This window comes from Pantherophis guttatus, chromosome 7 (genome assembly GCF_059756535.1).
Source record: "Pantherophis guttatus breed Tessera chromosome 7, ASM5975653v1, whole genome shotgun sequence".
In the NCBI taxonomy this organism is placed as follows: Eukaryota; Metazoa; Chordata; class Lepidosauria; order Squamata; family Colubridae; genus Pantherophis; species Pantherophis guttatus.
The window spans coordinates 34,372,733-34,394,308 of record NC_142069.1 but is presented as its reverse complement, the minus strand read 5'-3'; the positions used below and the strand labels follow the sequence as shown (position 1 = coordinate 34,394,308).

The 21,576-nt window shown below is 37.4% G+C and overlaps 1 protein-coding gene across 2 annotated transcripts in view; it reads left to right on the top strand.

The window, feature by feature from the left end:
* EMP1 (epithelial membrane protein 1) overlaps nt 1–4,849 on the top strand; it is a 38,181-nt gene extending 33,332 nt beyond the window's left edge. For both annotated transcript variants that reach the window (XM_034403735.3, XM_034403736.2), the window contains 3 exons: nt 1,281–1,386; nt 1,490–1,630; nt 2,906–4,849. In XM_034403735.3, coding sequence (XP_034259626.2) covers nt 1,281–1,386; nt 1,490–1,630; nt 2,906–3,060 — 402 coding nt within the window. In that variant the 3' untranslated portion in view covers nt 3,061–4,849. The remainder of the gene's footprint in view (nt 1–1,280; nt 1,387–1,489; nt 1,631–2,905) is intronic.
* Nucleotides 4,850–21,576: the final 16,727 nt, after the last annotated feature.

Below are 21,576 nucleotides of genomic sequence, written 5' to 3'. Positions count from 1 at the left end.
GAGTGGCTGTAAACTGTCTCCAGAATAAATGCAGCATACTGTACTTTAGACACTAGCCTCTGGGAAACAACAATGAAAAGAGCTGTCTCATAAATTTCTCAGATGAAACAGACATGACACTGTGTGATATAGTGCTGGAGTAAATAGCCCTTTGGTTTAATCCAGCTGGCAGTTCTTAGGTTCCAATGTTCTCATTTTATACCCACTGAGTTTCTTTTCCCCAGTTTCTGTATCTTAGATCAGGATTGGTTTCAAACATTTCCAAATTTACTACAACAGCAGCAATCCTAATACCACTTTGCAAGTAGTTTGAGCATAACAAGATTTTTAAAAATAAATATTTTATCAATAGCTATTTCACTTGTTGGAAACCAATCTCCTCTCTTCCCCTTCCCCAAGAATAAAGGAAACTCAAAATGGATTTTCTAGATGAGCTTCCAATTGGCACTTGCTAATTACAGTATTTCCTGAGCAACAATAACTATTGAATGAAGGCAAATACATTGTAATGAACAAGGACATACATTCAATTTTGCAGTGACTAAGATTGTTGGCTGTGCAGGTAAATGGCCAGGGAAATGATTGAAACCTGGGAATGGACCCCTTGTCACTCAACAGGAGTGCTGATTTACCACCAACTTATCAGTACTTAGGAGCCAAGGACCTGACAACACAAGGAAACAACAGGCAATAGCCAACCATCAACACACCAATCAACCAATAGGAAGGCACCACATAAATATGATGCATAGAATAGCCAAGGCACACATTATAGTAGAGAGAAATTCCCTGATGATGGACTCCAGTGTGAAAACTTTGAAGACTAATCCTCTGGTCCCAGTGACAAACCCAGATTGGATCCTGCAACAACAACTATTTTCATAAATAACTTGTTTTTCTGTTCAGATAAATCATTCTACTATATATCCTTATTAAATTAATGTTAAATTTCACATCAGTAATTGCCTTCCATTTTGGCAAACTCTTTTTTCTAAGTTTATATTATCTTAAACATAACAAATTTTGCAATTATAATATGTGTATTCAAACAATCACATATTATTGTATGTGCATTGCTGAAAAAGCACTCTAGTATCAGTTATATTTCAGCATAATCCAAATTGTCTTTTGGTATAAAAACATCAGCCTTTGTGGAAAACCTAGTAATTATTGATGACAGTTTTGCAAAAGTTCAGCTAAACTGGCTTCCAGTTTTAGCTTGATGTCAGTTCCTAAAGGGAAGTAATCCAAATATGAAAGCTGCTTCTGCTTTATTTTAGGTCTGGATGGTAACAACCATTTCTCAGAAAACAAACTCCTCAGGGCTGTGGAAGCAATGTTCAGAAAGCAGTTGCCAGGATATCATTGTTAACAATGATGACTTGGGTAATATACTGTTTATTTTCATCTATGGATATTGCTTTAATGGTATATTGCTATACATTGAACTCCTGCATTCCTTTCTCTCTTTCTTGCCTTGTGTCTTTAGGTGCCCTCAAGGCTGTGCAGGCCTTCATGATCCTGGCCATCATCTTTTCCTTCATCTCTTTGGTCATGTTTGTGGTACAGCTCTTCACCATGGAGAAGGGGAAACGCTTCTACATCACTGGAGCCATTATGTTGATTTGCTGTAAGGAAAACCATTGTCTAGAGTAGCAAACGGGAAATTAGTCCAAAATACTGGAGAAGGGTGGTATATAGTGATGATATGTAAACATAACAAAATAACAGTATTGGAGGAGACCTTGGAGGTCTTTTAGTCTTAACCCAGTGGTGGGATTCAAGTAATTTAACAACCGGTTCTCTGCCCTAATGATTTCTTCTAACAACCAGTTTGCCAAACTGCTCAGAAAGTTAACAACCGGTTCTCCCGAAGTGGTGCGAACTGGATGAATCCCACTACTGGTCCAACCCCCTGCTCAAGTAGGAAACCCTATCTAATACTATGTGAAGTACTATTATCTAGTACATCATATAGATTTATTGGATCCAAGAGGGATGTAGTTCATTGCTTAAACAATAACATATTTATCAGAAATAAGAAAATAGAAAACCAAAGTTTAAACATAAACTCTTCTTTCTTTGATAGCTGTTAAGGTACCAGGAAATATTCCACGTGGAGGGTATTTTATAATTGTGACGGCTACTGATGAAAAGGGTCTTTCATCATAGTTACCTTCTATACTTTTTTTCATTTGGGGAACTTGGACAAGGGGCCCCAATGTTAAAAATGAAAAAAACCAAAACCCCACGTACACCATATGTGGAAAGAGATACTATCGTCATTGACAGGCTTCAGAAACAGTTACATTACTACAGGTATCAGGGGCCTACTATAGAGAAGAAAGTATAATTCCAAGGCATTCAGATAAACTTTGTCTATGCATAAGAGACTATACAGTAGAAGTATTCTATATTGAGTCCGAGATCATCTTTTTTTTTTAGACCAACTCAAGATTACAAAGTAGCATGCAGGTATTGGAGTTTTCAAGAACTTTTTATCAGGCATGGTGATAAGGAAGGGAAAAAAGACAGAAAAATGGGCAAGGGCAAATAATGTGTTCAGCGTTCAGGATATCAGTTATGGCTCTAGATAGAATGACTGCAGACATGCAACTGAGTCCTACCAGTATTAGTGTTAGGTTTTGAATTTGATTTTTTAAAAAATCCACCTGATAAGGTAATCATAAATCATGTGCTCAAAACAAAATATATATTTATTTTATAATAACAAAGCAGTTGGATTTTTTTCAATATTCAATTAAAGGAAGTTAATCCTTTTCTTTCCAGTTCTTTTCACTGTGAAATCTACAATTGTTTGGATAAATTTAAGATTTAAAGTGCCTTCCAAATTTTACTTTATTTTATTATTTATTTATTTGCTTGCTTGCTTTTGTTTTCACAGGGCTGTTTATTTTGATTGCTGCCTCGATCTATACTGCCCGATTTTCTCACTATTACGAAGACAGTCACCATGGATATTCCTTTATACTTGCCTGGATTTGCTTTAGCTTTAGCTTCATTATTGGGATCCTGTATCTTGTCCTCAGGAAAAAGTGAGAGTTGTCAGGGTAAAATAGAGAGGGAAGATTAGAAATTGGGGGACCTGTGGGAGGGTTGTGAACTCACTTTGCTATGAGAAATTTGCCAAAAATAATGAATACACTACTCATCCAACATGCCGAAACACAGAAAACTCCACCAGAGAGAATTGCTATAGACTCTCTCCTGTTATGAATTTAAGACCATGAAGATGGTTGAAGAATCTTCACCTTAGAGGGGTGATATCTCTCAGACTCCATTCAAAGGCCTCAGTGTTCTCCTTCACTGACAGCTGAAAAAGCAGAAATAAATAAGTTGTTCAATTTCCTTCTTGATCCTTCAGCACCATGACATGGCACCAATGAATGCTACCCACCCATTTCTAGTAATCCAAGAAGGTATCATGAAGTGAGACACTAGAAGTATCAACCTCCCTTCCAAATTAAGCACTGTTAGAGCTGGCCACATTATAAAATAAAATGAGGTCTTTGTCTCAGGCATCTGATGCTAAATGAAGTACTGGGTGACAGAACTGTAGTTACTTCTCAAACTAACCAGCATCTCCTAAGTCATCTAACTGTTCCATAACCAGTTCCATTGATCACCGTACCTATTTCCTAAATTTGGAATGGAAGAGGTGTTACTTCATTGTGCATCTCATTTTTTTCATACAAAAATTCCTTGGAATTAAAAGATACAAAATGTGAAAAATCAACCTGTTTTAATATTATCTAAATTGTACCCTTTAAATTTAATGTTTTAAAATATTTAATTTCCACTCTTTGTTGTCATGTAAAGAAATAGTGCTGCTGCTGTTGTTGAAGAAGATAGAAGGCAGTAGCCATTGGGGAATGAAAAAGAGGTGAATGGTAAAGGAAGATGGGAGAAGGTGGAGAAAGGCAAACAATATTCTTAATTATAAAGCATGTCATTAAGATATGCAATTTTCCAGCAAAACTTGATATGTCCATTTTACAAAGCTACACTATGAAGATAGAACTGTTGGGTCCATAAAGTTTGTGTTCTTCAAGCTGTCAATCCTTGAGGCATTCAACTCTGGCTCATGTGATCTCATCTCCCAGCATCAAATTAGATAAAATTAGATTTTCTCATTTCATTGAATAGAATGGGGGATGGGGGTGGAACATTGTTAAAGTGGGGCTTTCAATATTGGAACTTGCATTTAAACTATAATATATAATGTATGTCGGAGGCAGACCTTAATATTGCATTGGTCAAGAAAGAAATTATTTGTACTATAAAACAGGGTTCCTGAGTCAGAATTCTGTGATAATAGAAACAACGCTTCTGTTTTGTGTGCGTCTGTGTGTGCCCATCTTAAACCCCTCCCCCCTGTTTTTATTGCATATAATTTGTCTCCCAAGGAATAAGAAGACTGGTTAATTAAATTTTGCAAATAGAGAGCCAAGTAGAAAATTGCTATATTAAAGTGGAAAGACTTTTTATTACATCATAGTTACCGTTTGCCTTCCTGCCACAGAGATCAGTTCAAAATAATGGAAACTATGCTTAGGAAGTTGCTAATACTCTCTCTGCTTTATTGTACTTGAGTGATACGAAAAGTAAGGAGGGCTTCAGGGTTGCAAGTTTAGTATAAACAGTATTCTCTTTCTTGCTTTCTTCATTATACTGTTTTTACATGTATTTGCTAGATTATGTTCTGTCATACTTGCCATTTCTCAACATTTATTTTATGTGCAGCCATTGTAAATATTTTGATACAAGTGTCCCTAGAAGTAGGGATATATAAAATAAAGTAAAATAAAATAAAATTCAGTTTCTCAGACATGTGAGTCTTATTGATTTTCCAGTAGCATATATCAATAGCACTTCTTCCCCTGAAGGAAAAATGAGGACAATCTAGTATTTTCAGGATAACCAGCTTGGCAGAGGCTGAGGTAAAATTGCTGCTATGCAGCTAAAGTGGTGATACACAGGTTATTTCTAGAGCCCAGCTTTATGTTAAAGATATTCGTATTCAACTACTTATGGAACAGGGTACCCTGTACCAGTTGAGATCTCACAAAGGATTATTGCCACCCCTTTTTGGTGAGAAGATCTTGAATAGGAAACAGCATCATGTTTCTAGCCGGGTTTTGGTAACAGCATGGTTACCCGCATCCACTATCATGGTGGGGTGAGGTTTTATTGCCTATAGATGGAACGCTGCCTCCAACAGAGTCCAGGTTGTGCTGAATCAACTGTAATAAATATCTTACCAGAAACATTTTTGAAACTATGTCAAAAGTTAGCTGCTTGATATGAGAGTAAAGAGTGACCACTAATTTGCCTTTTTGAATGGGATCATTCTTGAAAGCTAGGAGTGTTGACATAGCTGATTGGCAAACTTGTTTTCTTCATTACTGACTTCAGTGAGATCCGGGAATCATTGGAAAAGTTTGGGCTCTTCTGGACAGATAACAATGATTATGACCTCTTCACCACATTTTGTCCAATTTAGCAGAATCATCTAAAGCAGGCAGCTACGCAGGTATAATGCCACAGAGACAGACAGCTCAGAGAAAAAGTTGTCTTGTGCAGGTGAGAGCCACTTGTAGCTTTGCCATCACCTATTCTTAAATGCAATAAATGTTTAACAGTGACATTTGGCCTAGCACACATCTTCTTGGAACTTTTTAATAAAGCTTGCTTTCACAAGGAACTTTAAAATAAAGCTTGATTTAAATAGGTCAATAAAATTTAAGGCATTCAGAGTGCTGAGTGGAAATTCTAGTTAAATTGGAACAGCTAGCACAGAATGTAAGATTCCATTTGTTGGTATAAGGGTAAAGTTAGAGAGTAGATCACACAAATACAAGGGTGTCTGGAGGGAGCGAGGGAAAAGAAAGTCAAGATGACAGGAGCAATCAAAGCTTTGCCTGTTTCTTTTGTCTGTTGGACATGTGTTTCACATAAGACATAGATAGAGCTTTGATCACACTATGTCAGTTGCTTTTTTTAGTTTTTTGACCATACCCTGAGGTCACACTTGGATAGATTGAAGGATTTTAATAGTTTATGGATTTGATGAAAAGGTAGAAACACACACAAAATGAACCAATCACAAGAAGCCAGAGCAACAGAATGGTCTCGCTTCTCTTTTTCTCAGAAAATAGAATGAACAGTAAAGCACGACAATCATGGGTAGACAGTGGGGATAAAATTATGTTCAAAGAGCAGAAGAACAAAGGGACATTCTTCTCCCAAACATTTTTAACAAGGAGAATTTGTGGAAATGGTAAGGCTCAATAACTATTTAATCATGCCAATGAAAAGACCATCATGCCACTCACTCCATGTCATTCCCCAGCATTGCAAATAAGAGGAAAACAGAAAAGCAAATATTCTGTAACAACCTGGAAGCAGGAGGCTAACAGATTTCATTCATTTCACTGAAGTCAGTCCAATTGTGGGACAAGTCAATCAAACCTTCATTAAATCAAATCATTTTCTTGCACATTTCCATAAAGTAATACTATTCTCTTAATTTACTATATTAATTTGCAACCATAGCAACTAACCCCTCTGTACATAATAGATATTCCCTCAAATTTGTATTGTGTGATGTGGAAACCTGCAGGTTTCTAGGTTACCTGGATATTAGGACAAAATGGAAATGCACTCTGACTAGATGCTAAAAGCACTGAAAGAGGAAAACATTGCTGACATCAACTTGATATATTTAAGGTGAATAAACATATTTAATCACCTTAGAGATGTGTAAAACTATTTTCCATTGGCTGGATAGAATTCCTGTAAGTTATAAATTTAAGGCTCATTATTCTGCCACACAATGGATTTGCTGTGGAAGAGCATGACTCTTCAGTGCTATGTAAAGAAGAATAGATCTGCAAATGTAATTCCTGTTACCTTTCTTACTTCAAAGGGGGGGGGGGAGGAACTCTGCAGAATTATTGATAACCTATTTTCCTAAGCATTTCTAAAGCAGGATTTTGTTTTTCCTTGTTTGCATACCTTTCATGTGCAATCTATAATAGAAAAATGCATTTTTTTGTACTTAGTTTTTTATCTTTCACACTTTTCTATGTGATAAAACATAGAGTTGTTGCTTTCCTCTCAGTTTAAATAACAGTGGCACATTTTGAGCTAGGGAGCTCTGTAAAACTCCTGCAGTGACCACTCATCTGCTACAGCTCCCATTATTTCATTTTTGAAGGAAGAGAAATTTGCAAAGCTGCTTCTACCTCAGTAAAGAGATTAGAGCAGCCCACAGAAATTGGACTGGTTAATAGAGAGAATGGGATTCTGTGATCATTTTATGACTAAGTTGCAACAGCAGCTTTGAGAGAATGAATTGGACTGGAGAGATATGCACAAAAATGCAATGCAAAAAGAAAAAAATAAGCGAGATGAAAAGTCTAAAAATCTTGCCAGCAAATGGTAATGCTATATTTTTCTCACTGAAAAGCGGAATAATTGGCAGCCTCATAGAATATAAGAATCTGATTGTACTGCTTCAGACTGTTTGTGGAGGAAACAAATAGACAAATGCTCCTTTCAGTAAATTATTTCCAGATTATTCAAAGCATACATGGCAAGGAGAAGTCTACACTCTAATCTTTTCTCCGACAGTCTTCCTTTTTATGTATCATGCAAATACTTCATTTTTTTAAGGTGAAGAAGCACTGAAACGTGCTGTCATGCTTCCATGCCAAAATCATTTTAGCTAGGGCCAGGTGCACAATGTGAGGTCCTGGCACTGAATTGGTTCCCAACCTTTCAACATGACCCAGAAACCCTTCAAAAATTTGCCAACAGATGATAAGGTTGAATATGACAATGGAAAATTATTAAAAAGACAGAGGAAAATCATGTGAAGACAACCTTGATATGTCTAGCTATCTGTCAACTGTCTGATTAAGAGGTCACAGATGCTTCGGTCTGTTATGTCTGTTAGATTGAATACATAGCAAATTCATTAATACACACCTATTCTGCCAGTGGTCTATTTTTGAAAACAGATCTAGCATTCTTCTGAAAGTAGCCTGGTTGATCATCACAGGACTGAAGAAGAGGTAAGCATAGAGTGACTCAGGTCAAAAGCGCCCATACAGCAGACACAAAAGCCCTGCCCCATTCTACCAGAATAATGGAAACAGAAAAGGGACAATCATCCAAATTTCAGTTTATGTTTAAAATTTGCTTTAAAAGGAGATACATGATTCATAAGTGACAGAACCAGCAACACAAAACTAGGAGAATTTGGAACTTTTTCCTGGTTGAAATCAACAATCTCTGCAACAGAGCATTGGTGTACAATCCTTTCCAAAATGGTAAGAAGGTCTTACAGTGATTCCTTATATCTATAGATTCAATATTCTTTATTTTAGCTCTGTTTTTAAAATATAGATGTAGTATTTGCTAGACCTCTGTATTCAAAACAGGTTTAGTATTCTTTCAAAAGAGAACTAAATGCATGGAAATAAGGAGCCTGTGTAAGTCCAGGCTACGAGGGCTGAACTGGACAAAGTCAGATGCAAATGGCCTGAAAGCAGCCCATTCCATTATAGCAACACGGGAAGTGCTTCGGTGACAGTGACTACTTCTCCTATCCAAAAGCAGATATCTCTCTGCCTGTTGGAATGCATGGAAGGGAGAAATAGAAATTAGGATTGAATCTTGGGTCAGCTAAATATATGGCTCAAGCGCCATAGCTGCACTTACTGGTTTTCTTTGACCTATTGGATTTCCCATCCATCCCTCCATCCCTCCATTCATATGGCTGTGCTACTCAAAGTGATGTAACTCTGGGCAGTGTACAAAAAGTTCAAAAAGAAACTAATGTAAAATAACAGCTCATTTAAAACATAGTAAACAATAAAGCAACAACAGAACTGAAAACATCTACACGTCATCCATTTTATCTGTAATTAAAAATTATCTAGAGCTGTGTCTTTGAATCTTTCTGATGATTTAGCCTATTAGTTTGGGAGAAATCTGGTATCTGAGCAAATGCTTCACAAAATGTCTCTAGAGAAACCAGTGTCTGGTCTCCCACAGCCCAGGCCAAAGTAGCCCTCTTTGGAGGGAAACGTCCATTGGCTAAAAGGAATGGGTGTGCCAGATCAATCTAAAACAACAATACAAACTGGGCAGATTTCAATTTCTGGCCATATAATCATTCACATCATCACTGAAGCATCCTAAATAATGTCCATGGTAAATATTGCAAGAGAAAAGGGAAAAAGTACTTAAAAAATGAAACATCTAAATATGAATTTAAGTTGTCTCAAGGAATAAGACAAAAGTAACATCATAAAGATATAGCATTAAAAAATGGAGCATGTTCATTCCACAAAGTGAGGATAAGTTCAAAGAAAGGAAGATATATTGACTAAGTTGCAGGGTGCCCTTTAAAAGTATTCAGAAGCTTCAATTGCTACAAAATGCAGTGGCCCGTATGGTTTTGTGCAAGCCTAAATTTGCACATGAGTCACCGTTTTGCAGGAGCTGCATTGGTTGCTGACTTGTTTCTGGGTCGAGTTAAAGGGCTGGTTGTCACCTTCAAAGTTCTAGATAGCTTGGAACCAGGTTATTTGAAGGTCCATCTTTTCTCAATCATATTTATCTCACCCACCAGAGTGGGAGCCAGGAATGCTATGGGTTCCCTCTCCTAAGGAGGTCTATCTAATAGGACCAAAAAAAGGGGCTTTCTCTGTAATGACTTTCTCTCTATGGAACATCATAGCAGAGATAAGATTAGCCCCTACTTTTGCACTCTTTCATAAAACCCTGAAGACATGGTTCTGGGCACTTGACTGATATGGAACCCATCAAGAGGTTCATCTGATTGTTGTTGCCAGTGGGGTTGGGGGGGGGTATTGATTTTTGTATTGGGGTTTTATCCTTGAAGGCTGCCCAGAATCACTGAGAGCGAGTTAGGCAGCCATATAAACTTTCTAAATAAATAAATTTAACTGAATTGAATTACATTAAAGTAATGAATTACGTTACTTTTTGCCCAGTCTCTCCCTACATTTTGCATGAGAATATCTGGTTAAGCATATGCCATCTTGATTAGACATTCTAGTTCTAAGTATACTTATCATACTACAGTGGAATGTGATTTCAAGAACACCTATTTAAGATCAGAGCTTTGGTTCCTAGAGCATCAAAATATTTTTGGTTTTTTAACTTTAAATTGAGATGGACACTAAAGATCTAATAACTTCTGAAGTCTTATTTCCATATCAATGTTTTTTTTCTTTATGCTCTGGGCATAAACATATGTCAGGACAACTGAAGAGGTTGTAGAAAAAATGCTTTTAAAAGAAAAAAAAAAAGCCTCTGATGTTTGTGCAGCTCAGCTAGGCATGGGGGGGGGGCAGGGATTTTGGCTACTGGTTCTCTGAACCACCCGCTTCCATCGCTACCGGATCAGGCGATCTGGTCCGAACCGGGAGCATTTTACCCCTGCATTGGTACCTTAGTACCTGTGATTAACTAGTTTTGGGAGGCTCTATGAGTACTAAAAACAATGAGTGCCAAATAAACCACATGACTTACTACACGACCCTTTGTTTTGGCTGGGAAGTACTTCCTGTCTATCCCTTTTCCTATGTCAGTGACCTTCCCAGCATGGCTGACTTCCTGTCCATCATCTGTGGTCATCCCCTTTTTCCTATCGTAGCCTGTTGAAAACCAAACAAATAAGTACCCTGTTTTCCCCAAAATAAGACATCCCCTGATAATAAACCCAATCGGGCTTTTGAGCGCATGGCAATAAGGCCAAGTGCTTATTTCAGGGTTCAAAAAAGTATAAGACGGTCTTATTTTCGGGGAAACATTTTTACATCAAAATGTGTCGAGTACCAAATTCAATGAGTTTTGAAGCAGTCAAATACCAAGGTGCCACTGTATAAACAAACACATTATTTCTTTTGTAGAGAAATTGACCCCTCCTTTTTCTTTTCCACTGGTCCTGCCTCTTTTCTAATTCCTGACTAAAGCAAGCGAGCAAGGAATCCAGAACCAAAGTGTCACTCTGCTTCTTTTTTGTTTGTTTGTTTCCAAAGCATCAGAGGGCAGGACAAGAAACAATGAATGGAAACTAATCAAGAAGAGAAGCAACCTGGAATTTAGGAGAAGCTTCCTAACAGGGACAACAATTAACCAGTGGAACAGAAGTTGTGGATGCTTCATTACTGGAAGTTTTTAAGAAGAGACTGGACAGTCACTTGTCTGAAATGGTATAGGGTCTCCTACTTGAGCAGGGGGCTGGACTAGAGGATCTCAACCCCTTCTAGCTCTATTCTGATTGATTTCAGACAAGTGACTGTCCATTCTCTTCTTAAAAACCTCCAGTGTTATAGCACCTACAACTTCTGGAGGCAAGTCATTCCATTGATTCATTGTTCTAACTGTCAGGAAATTTCTCCTTAGTTCTAGGTTGGTTCTTTCCTTGATTAGTTTCCATCTTTGTTTCTTGTACTGCCTTGAGGGGCTTTGGAGAATAGGTTGACCTCTTCTTCTTTGTGGCAGCCCTTTAGATTTTGGAACACTATCATATCACCCCTAGTCCTTCTTTTCATTAAACTAGACATACCCAAACATTTTGACATCGTTTTGAAATAGTCATTATTTTTTGGTGCTCAATTTGCTACTGAATAAAATTAAACATAAAATTAATTTTTATTGCTCCATTGGGATCTAAACTGAAATGCAGAATTCATGGTCACTTGCAAATGTTCAGAAACTCCACTTCAGGTCTTCCAGATTAATGTTGCCAAAGTTCCCCAGCACCAAAGTACTTTTTCTTCCCCAACCTACTCAGTGCAATCACTGCTCTTTTGCTTTCCACTTTCTACTGCATGTTCCATCTCCCTCACATCTTCTTGCTGCCTTTCCAGCCTTCCCCCTTCTGCAACATATTGATTTTTCACACCTGTAGTTATTTCTGCTGTTTACTTGAGATCCATTCCCCCATATAGAATGTGGGCCCTGGTCTGGCCTGTTGCTCTGTTAATAATGTGCTGTTCAGTCCAACAGATGTTGAGAACTGTTGTGATTGGAAAGAAATCCTATTCCAAAAGATTTTGACACAGAAAGACTATATGAGATGATCTTTCAATCCAGGTAGTGAGTAAAGATGGTAAATACTCTGGAAAATCAAATACTAAGGAACTAATCATGTGGGCTTTTATCTGAGGGAAGGCAATCTTCATTTTCTATTTGTCCTTTTCTCATCAGCTTCTCAATTAACAGCACTGATTAGAATTGATTTGAATATCCCCAATATGATATCTGTGATGTGTACCAAACCACTGAATTACTTTCCTTACATATCTCTCTGTAGATAAAAGAGAAAACAGGCAAGAGGGTCATGTCCCGAGACACCATCCATTGAATTGGCCTAGGACTCAGTCTTTCTTCCTATACACCCACAGTCTGGAACCATGAATTCAGGAAAAATGTTGAATCATCTACTATCAGCCCTTGCAGGCTATTCAGGAAAATATAGTTATGAATTGTATCAAATGTCACAAAGAAATTCAACAATAAGGAGAGTCATACTCTCCTTATCTAAAAATTACCTCAAATCAGTTCATAAGAATAATCAACATGATTCCTGCCTCACATCCACATATGAACCCTAATTTTAAAAGATCCAAATAATATGCTTCTTCAGAGTCCTTTGAAGTTGTTGGTCCACCAGTCTTCTCAAGTTTGGCTTGGAGTCTTGGTAGTGTTAGTTGTTCAATGTAGCTGGGTCTAAACTCTAAAGCCAGCTGTTCTTCAAGGTCAATAAAATTTCCCCCTCCTGCAATGAAGCATTCACAATAGCCCAGATCTAACCTCATGTTTCACTAGTGGGGCAGAAGTCTTCCCAGATAACCTTGAAGAGATTACTTCCAGGACCCTACTGGATTCTGTCCAACCACCTTCTAATTTTGAGAGAATATAAATTTTATCTAAAAATGCTCAGTAACATCTCATAGAGAGGCCTGGCATCAGCTCTTCTGGCATGTTCTTCTCTAAAAGGATCCAGATTAGTTTAAAAAAGAGCCACTAGATGGCAGTCCAAGGATGCAATAAGTAATTCTGCTCTCAGAGAGCTGGGATGGTTAAGGGACCTCTCATGCCCGCACACTCAATTCTCTTACTCTTCAGGGCCTTCTCCCAAGGTTTTTTTTTTTTTTAAAAAAATTTGATTTATATGCCGCCCTTCTCCGGAGACTCAGGGCGGCTTACAATGCATTAAGCAATAGCCTTCATACTTTTTGTATATTTATACAAAGTCAGCTTATTGCCCCCATAAACTGGGTCCTCAATTTACCTACCTTAGAAAGGATGGAAGGCTGAGTCAACCTTGAGCCTGGTGAGATTCGAACTTACTTTTCCCCCCTCTATTAAAGCTATGGATGGAAAGAGGATTATCACTTTCTTCCTCCTTAAGTAAACTTTTGGATAGAGACGGATTCCTTAGGAGAAAAGATGCTAGTGGCAGCATTATAGTGACAATTTTGCCCAGTGGTGGTGAGAAGATTGTGAGTGGAGCTTAGATAGGCCCTTGTGAGAATCATCAGAGCATTATCCATCACAACCCATATATGCATCTGCATTACCCCATTGCATGGCTGTTAAAAGAGAAGCTAGCTCAGCCGTAGCCACAACGAGGTCAAAGCAGTCAATCTAATTAAAGCATTATTGTATCAGCCTTGCCCTATTTATATGAGACTTTTGACATCACATGGATATCTAAAAAGGGTGGAGCCTGTGGCATGACACATCTGTCATCATTTTGGTGGAAGCAGCTGGAGTTGCAGATGTTCTTGAGCTAGCTCATGTGATCTGACCTTGTTGCATGCTAGAGTTTTCAGAGACTTTTCACAAAAGTCTTGACTTCATATTGTATTTTTACTTTTAAAGCTGGTCAACAGCAGTAAGGATTAATATTACAAGCAAAATCCAAAGACTCTCCAAAAGACTTATCAAAAAACTTCCTCTCACATTCATTTCTGCAGCATCTCAATGTCCTACCATGCAGATGTTGGTTTTAAAATCTCTGCTGTTATTTGCTATATCTAAAATGATCTCAATGGATATGATTTATCTTCACATCTTTATATCAGTGGATTATTCATCATCTCTGGGAAGTTTAAATGATCTGTCAGATCTTTATTATCATGTGACAGATTAAGAATTGAAGCTGAGAGATTAAAGATTTGCAAGACTTTATTCCAATAAAGGGGATCAGCCACTTCTAAACCTTGATGTGGTAGATTATATCTCTATCACCCATTATGCAAGAATTAGTAGTGCTGGAATGTGGGAGTTCAGTCCAACTAATCTAGAAGTATATAAAGTTGTAGAGAGTCATAAAATCAATGAGGAACATCATATCTTTGAAACTGTCTTTTGGAATAAGTGTTTATTTACCTTATCATGGTCTTTGTGATTTAGAGTACATAAAATATGGAGGTATAACTGTTAGAGGCATCCACTAGGCAAAATATGTGCAATAATTGAAAATGAATTAATCCCTTAACATGAAAATGGGACATTTAAATAGGCTTCAGTAAACCTATTTACTGAAAAATAAATAGGGGAAAAGTCTCAGGGAGTTCCATAATCTGGTAAACAATTGTCCAGATGTTGGCATGGCTAAATGGTTAAATGAAAGTGAATTCTTGTTTCAAGCTTCAGTTTCCAAGTAATTCATAGAATCAAAGGCCTGGAAAAGGCTTTGTATGCTAAATAACACAGAGATGGGGAGATGGAAGCCAGATGCCATTATTAAGAGTGAGAGAGAGATGAGAAAGAATGTATGTGTGTATATGTTCTCATTCTCTCTCTCCCTCCCTCCCTGTCTTCTCATTTCTCTTTCATTTAAAAAACTACTTTTGTTATCTTAAAATTTTTTTGTAAATGGAAACAGTTTTATTTCTAGCATTCTTTAAAAACCGAAGGAAAAACAACTCTTGTAAATTTAATAAAATATATAAATTAGCAATAGATTCCAATTTACCTTCTCTCTATCATCTATCAACTATTATTTCCAGCATTGAAAAGAAAGCCACAGTGAGAATGTAAGAACTTCTGGCAAGAGTACACTCATCAGCTCTTGAGGCAATCATTATAATTCCTACATAGAAATTATAGGGGGACGAATTAGCATACAGGGAAGAAGTCCAGAAGGTATCCATATGGTGTTCAAAAAACAACTTACATCTAAATACTAGCAAGACAAAGGAAATGGTGCTAGATTTCCGGAAGCACAGAGAGAAACCTACCCCACTGTATATCGAGGGGGGCTGTGTGAAGAGGGTTTCCTTTTTTAAATTCTTGGGAGTGCTCATTAGTCAAGGTCTCACCTGGAAAAACAACACTTCCCTGGTGGTTAGTAAGGCTCAACAGAGACTTCATTTCCTTAGAGTCCTGCAGAAAAGTCAGGTAGAACGAAGGCTGATGACTTCTTTCTATCGGTCTATGATAGAAAGTGTCCTTACATACTGTATAACAGTATGATATGCTGGTCTAACAGCTACAGACTGGAAGGCACTACAGAGAGTGATAAATTTGGTACAAGAAACCATCAGTTGCCCTCTAACACCACTAGATGACATCGCCAGGTCTCGCTGTTTCAGCAAAGTAAGGAAGATACTTAGGGACGATTCATACTCCGGCCAATGTCTCTTTTCGCTTCTACCATTGGGCAGAAGACATCGAAGCATAGCCAGCTAGACAAACAGGTTTAAAAACAACTTCTACCCATGGGCTGTCAGACTCTTAAACACAATCACAATCACTCCATGCTCATACGGAAAAGTGTGACTAGCCTTTCCCCCCCCAATTACTTGTATAGGGATTATTCTCTATACTATTTATGTTGTTTTGTATTTTCTGTTATGGATTGCACCAGAGAGGCTAAACCAATTTCATTGTATATATGATGTACAATGACAATAAAAGCTATACTATATACATACCTGTTCAGATTTTTTAAAGGAAACATTCCCAGCAGGAATTTATCCCACCTCCAGTATCAAGACTGCTTCCCATCTATGATGTGTTGGCTGGATATCAGATTATTTGGACTGGGATCTGTAACACTATCAAAACTGCAGTAAGCATGCTTAGGAGACATCAGTGAAATAAGCTCTATTTAGAGACCTGCGTGAATTTATACATGAGCAATATTTATTTTATTATCATTTTTTTACTGATAACATTTTTCTGCTTTTCATTGATGAACAGTCCTGGCCATGTGTAAGTGGGAAACTGGAATTGTATTTCATTATCATTTCAAAGCTAAAAGACTATTTTCTGAGGAACTATTTGTCTTATACAAAGGGAAGGCAAAAACGAAGAGTTAAGTGGGAAGCTTGTATTGTATAAAGCTAGATAATTTAAACAGCCTCCAAATTTGCCTTTTCAAAGCATAAATTAATTACTTCTAACCCCATCTGTCTTAAATAATAATCTGTTCCACAAATGATAGACTAATTCCTAATTAAGATATGCTAATGAGACTGACCACATATCACTCAAAACTTGAGTCTGATAAAAAAATTCTTGCTGTTCCCTGGTTATCTTACTTTTCCACTCCTAAACTTTGCACTAGATTTCTCTCTCTCTCTAGTTTGATAGCACCATGATGTATTCACTAATGATTAATTTATGCTAATGGCCTTTCATCTCTGCAGATGTCAGCATTGAAGAGCTCACACACGATATCCTTCAAATTCTAATTGCACTGTGTTACTTAAAGGAACAATGTGTCTTTCCCTCTCACTCCATCAGGATTTATGAAGAAAGTTTTCCATGTCTTCCCATATTTTCAGTTTATTTTACAAATTTGAGTTTTACAAATTACATGCCCTTTGTTCCTCTGACTCCTGTAGATCAGATTTTTTTTTTCTAGTTTGGAATGCTTCAGAATTTCTAGCAATGAGGTACTAGGTCCTCATTGCTAGTTCCAACATTTCTGGAGAACAGCTGCTAATGAAGTTGCCCATTTCAACAGAGTGGGCTTAACCTATTAGTTAAAAAAAAATGGAACAGGAAAATTTAAGCCTGGTCACTTGATAAAAAGAAACTTCTTTTACTGCTATCATTACAGGCAGTCCTCAACATACGACCACAATTGAGCCCACAATTTCTGTTGTTTAGTGAAAAATTTGTTAAGTGAATTGGTCCCATTTTACAACTTTTCTTCCCACATTTGTTAAGTAAATTACTGCAGTTAAATTAGTAACATGGTTGTTATGTGAATCTGGGTTCTCCACTGACTTTGCTTCTCAGAAGGTCGCAAAATGACTCCTGAATACTTCAACTGTCATAAATATGAGTCGGTTGTCAAGCATCTGAATGTAAATCACATGACCAGGGGGATGCTGCAATGGTCGTAAGTGTGAAAAATGGTCATAAAGCACTATTTTCAGTGGCGTTGTAACTTTGAACGGTCATTAAATTAATTTATTTATTTATTTATTTATTTATTTATTTATTTATTTATTTATTTATTTATTTATTTATTTATTTATTTTTGAATTTGTATACCGCCCTTCTCCCTAAGGACTCAGGGTGGTGTACAGCCACATAAAAACATAGAGTACAAATATTAAAATACCATTAAAAGATATATATAAATTTGGCCCCATAATTAAAAATAATAACAAACCAATTAAAACATTTAAAAAGTGTTAAGCCAGCCCAGCTTGCTGGAAAAAGAAAGTTTTAAGGGCACGGTGGAAGGCACCGAGGTCTTGGATTCTCCTTATCTCTGGGGGTAGCTGATTCCTTCGCTACCGGTTCGCAAATATGAGAGCCCATGCGCAGTCGCTTCGCTCGCACATGTCACCTATGCACATGCGCAGGACCTTCTGCGCATGCACAGAGCATCAAAACCAGGACATGATGATGTCTGAGTGGGTGGGTGGAGCCTCCTGCCATGGCGGCTACTGGTTTGCCCAAACCGGATAGAACTGGCTGAATACCACCACTGATATTCACCCTGCATAATCTGCCCAGAAGCTGCTTTCTGCCCAGTCAGATTATTTGTCTATTTAATAAATATAAATGTTTCTTATTGGCAGAGATTTTTCAGGTTGCCTACTGCTTTTTTACCTGGTTGTTTTGGGAATTAGTGCGGGGAAAGCGCCTCAGAGGGAGACCACAGCTGCGATATAAGGATATCTGCAAGAGGGACCTAAAGGCCCTGTGAATGGACATTAACAACTGGGAAACCTTGACCTCCGATCATTCAGCTTGGAGGCTAAAGACACAGCATGGCCTTCTCCAATTCGAAGAGACACTTCTTCGGCAGGCTGAGGCAAAGAGGCAGTCCCAGAACCAGCGAAATCTGAGGGCTGGGCAGGGGACAGAATGTATCTGCCCTCAGTGTGGAAGGGATTGCCACTCTTGAATTGGCCTTTTTAGTCACACTAGATGCTGTTTTAGGACCTCTTTCCAGAGCACGATACCATAGTCTCTTGAGACTGAAGGATGCCAATGACTGGGAATTCAGTGTAACAACTTCTGCTTTCAGTGTATTTCTCTAAATATTGAATTCCAATCAGGAAATGGTGTTAGTGTACCTCCAAAAAAATATTATTCATACAGATTTATTTGACTAAAATGTTCCCTGAATCCTATCTTTCAGAGACTTCAAAATGACAAAGAAAGTTGTGGCTGTCCAGAGTCCCATTTGACTTTATTTCCTATCTATCACCATTTTTAAAGGGATTATGGTTAATGGAAAAATAATTTTGTGAGAATAAAATTTCCCCAATATTTTCAAACAAATTTATGATAGCAAGAGTTTTCAAGCACTTAAATCCTATATATTTATCTGTTATTATTATCTGATATTAATCAAGGAAGTTAATAGTGAATTAGATCTATCAATAATGTCTGGATGAATCCTATATTGAGATTTGGTTTTCAGATTCATTTTAATTTCCTAACAAAACAGTGGTGAAAGTGTGTGTGTGTGTGTGGAGTAGAGAGATTAAATAGCTTATGACAAGTTTGGAGGGTGCGAAAAACACAATGGTGCTGCTTTCAAAATGAAAAATGATCATTTTGAGGATTTAGTTCTGGTCTGACCTAAAAGCCTGCAGTTAAAAACTGTATGTCAGGCCTGGAAGCTATCTTTTTCATTGGGCCTTCAGGCCTGCCACATTTATTACTGTGGGAAATTGGGAGGGGGGAAGCCAGGTTGATATAAGTCAAGGACATCTTGCCCTGCACCTAGGCGACTGGGAGGCATCTCCAGTTGGAACGGTGCTTGGATTGGACCATATGATGGACATGTGGGTGTTAGCCAGGGGCTTGAACTTTCCTTTGGGTGGGGAAATCCTGGAAGCTTTCAGAATCGGGTTTCCCCAGATGTGCCAATATGACGTCTCTAATAAAGTGTAACTTTGAGGAAACTCAAGCCTCTGAGTTTTCTTTTGTTGGGGGTCTTACTTGGAACCCTGACACTATTTTTTAATCAAAATCTGTTAATTGTATGTTTTCTTTATGATTGGAGTTTCATAGTGATGTATAACAAGTTTGGTAGATATACACCATTGATGATATCAATGCTTGAACAGAAACACAGGACTTGAAAATAGACCATTTTGAACTGCATAGCACAGTAAAATATCAGCCCAGGAAATATTTTACTACATTTTGTATTATGTCATAAACTGTTTTATGTAACTTTTATATCAATAGGTGTTCTATAAAATTTGCCAAATTTCAATTTCATGGGAGTCATGGGTCCCAGATTTTAGGCACATTTGGTAAGTTAGCCCATTTGAAGAAACTTGATTCAAAACATTTTGCCCTATCACTCACCATTTCGCCCAGTTAAAGGTTACAGGAATCAGAATTTTAGTAGTATATCGATATTGCATTGAAAAAATCCAATTAAGAATACTAAAAAAGAAGAGTTATTAAAAGAAAGGAAAATAATAGAAGGGACTGGATAAACTATTAATCCTGCTTACTTCTGGAAAATATACATTAATCCAAATATAAAAGATTAGTATATGGAGGGAAGATGAAATGAAACAAGAACAAACAAAATGCAACATGAAGGGGAAAACAGCATAATTCTATTCTGAAATAATGTTTTCTAAGGGGCAGTTTGAAGGTTATTCTTTAGAAGTTGAATTAAGCAAGTTAAAATAACAATTTTTCATTTGTCTGCTCCATTTTGTCTTTGATTCTCCTGAAAATGATGGATCCTTTGTACTTAAACAAGAATGGATATGCTATTTTGGAAACAGAAAATATTGTTGTTGGTGATGGATTACAGAGATTAAATGTCTTTAGGCCATTTACTAAAGCATCAACAATGGAAGGATTCAGAAAATCAGTTGTAGCAGCCTTAAGTTATCTGGCAAAGCTATTGCCTCTGGATTTAAAGTCTTCTTCCTTGGAGAGTGGCCAGAAATTAGACATTTTCTGAAAATTATTTAAATTAATATTTCTTGCCTTTGAAGTGGCCCTTTACAAATATCCTTAAGTAAGGTATACTTCCAGCTTCTTGTGATCATGTGGAACTCAAGCTCTTTGAATTTAGATTTGAGACTGTATTGGCTAATTTGGGATGGGGATGGATGTGAATTCATAAAGATTTTAAGACAAGTTAGGAAATTAAATCAGGTTGCTTAACTAATCATTAAAAAGCAATTTTCTTTACCCACTTTTTTTTTTACTATCCCAAAGATTTACCGTATTTTCCGGCGTATAAGACGACTGGGCGTATAAGACGACCCCCTACTTTTCCTGTTAAAATATAGGGTTTGGGCTATACTCGCCGTATAAGACTATCCCTCTTCCAACGCACACCAAATAAAAATTAAAAAAACATCAACTGGCTCACCCACAATGTAAAAGCAGCTGTGCTAGACCCAAAATGGCCCCTGAAACAAGCAGGAACCTCACACAGCCCCAAAAAGCCCCAAAAAACAACTTTCACGCTTTACACACACACAACACAACACAACACAACACAACTGGCTCATCCACAATGTAAAAGTAGCTGTGCTAGACCCAAAATGGCCCCTGCAACAAGCAGGAACTTCACACAGCCACAAAAAGCCCAAAAACCCAACTTTCACACTTTACACACACAAAATTCCACATACAGCTTTGTGAGATTTTGTGTGTTTGTGTAGTTAGAGTGAAACACTACAGAAACACACTAAATCTCAGAAAGCTGCACAAATATTATTTTATTTTATTTTATTTTATTTTTATATGAAAGCTAAATTTAAAACTTCCTAAACTTTAAATGGCTAGGTCTAAAAAAGAACTTAAAAAAAACCCAATTAACTATTTTTTTTTAAAGATCCCAAAGGGGAAAAAAACTTACGTACCCAATAGAACAGGGGTCTCCAACCTTGGCAACTTTAAGACTTGTAGACTTCAACTCCCACAATTCCTCAGCCAGCTTTGTTTTGCTGGCTGAGGAATTCTGGGAGTTGAAGTCCACAACTCCCTGCCTGCTTGGTTGTAGGCAGGGAGTTGCTTGCTGATGGAATGGATTCAGGC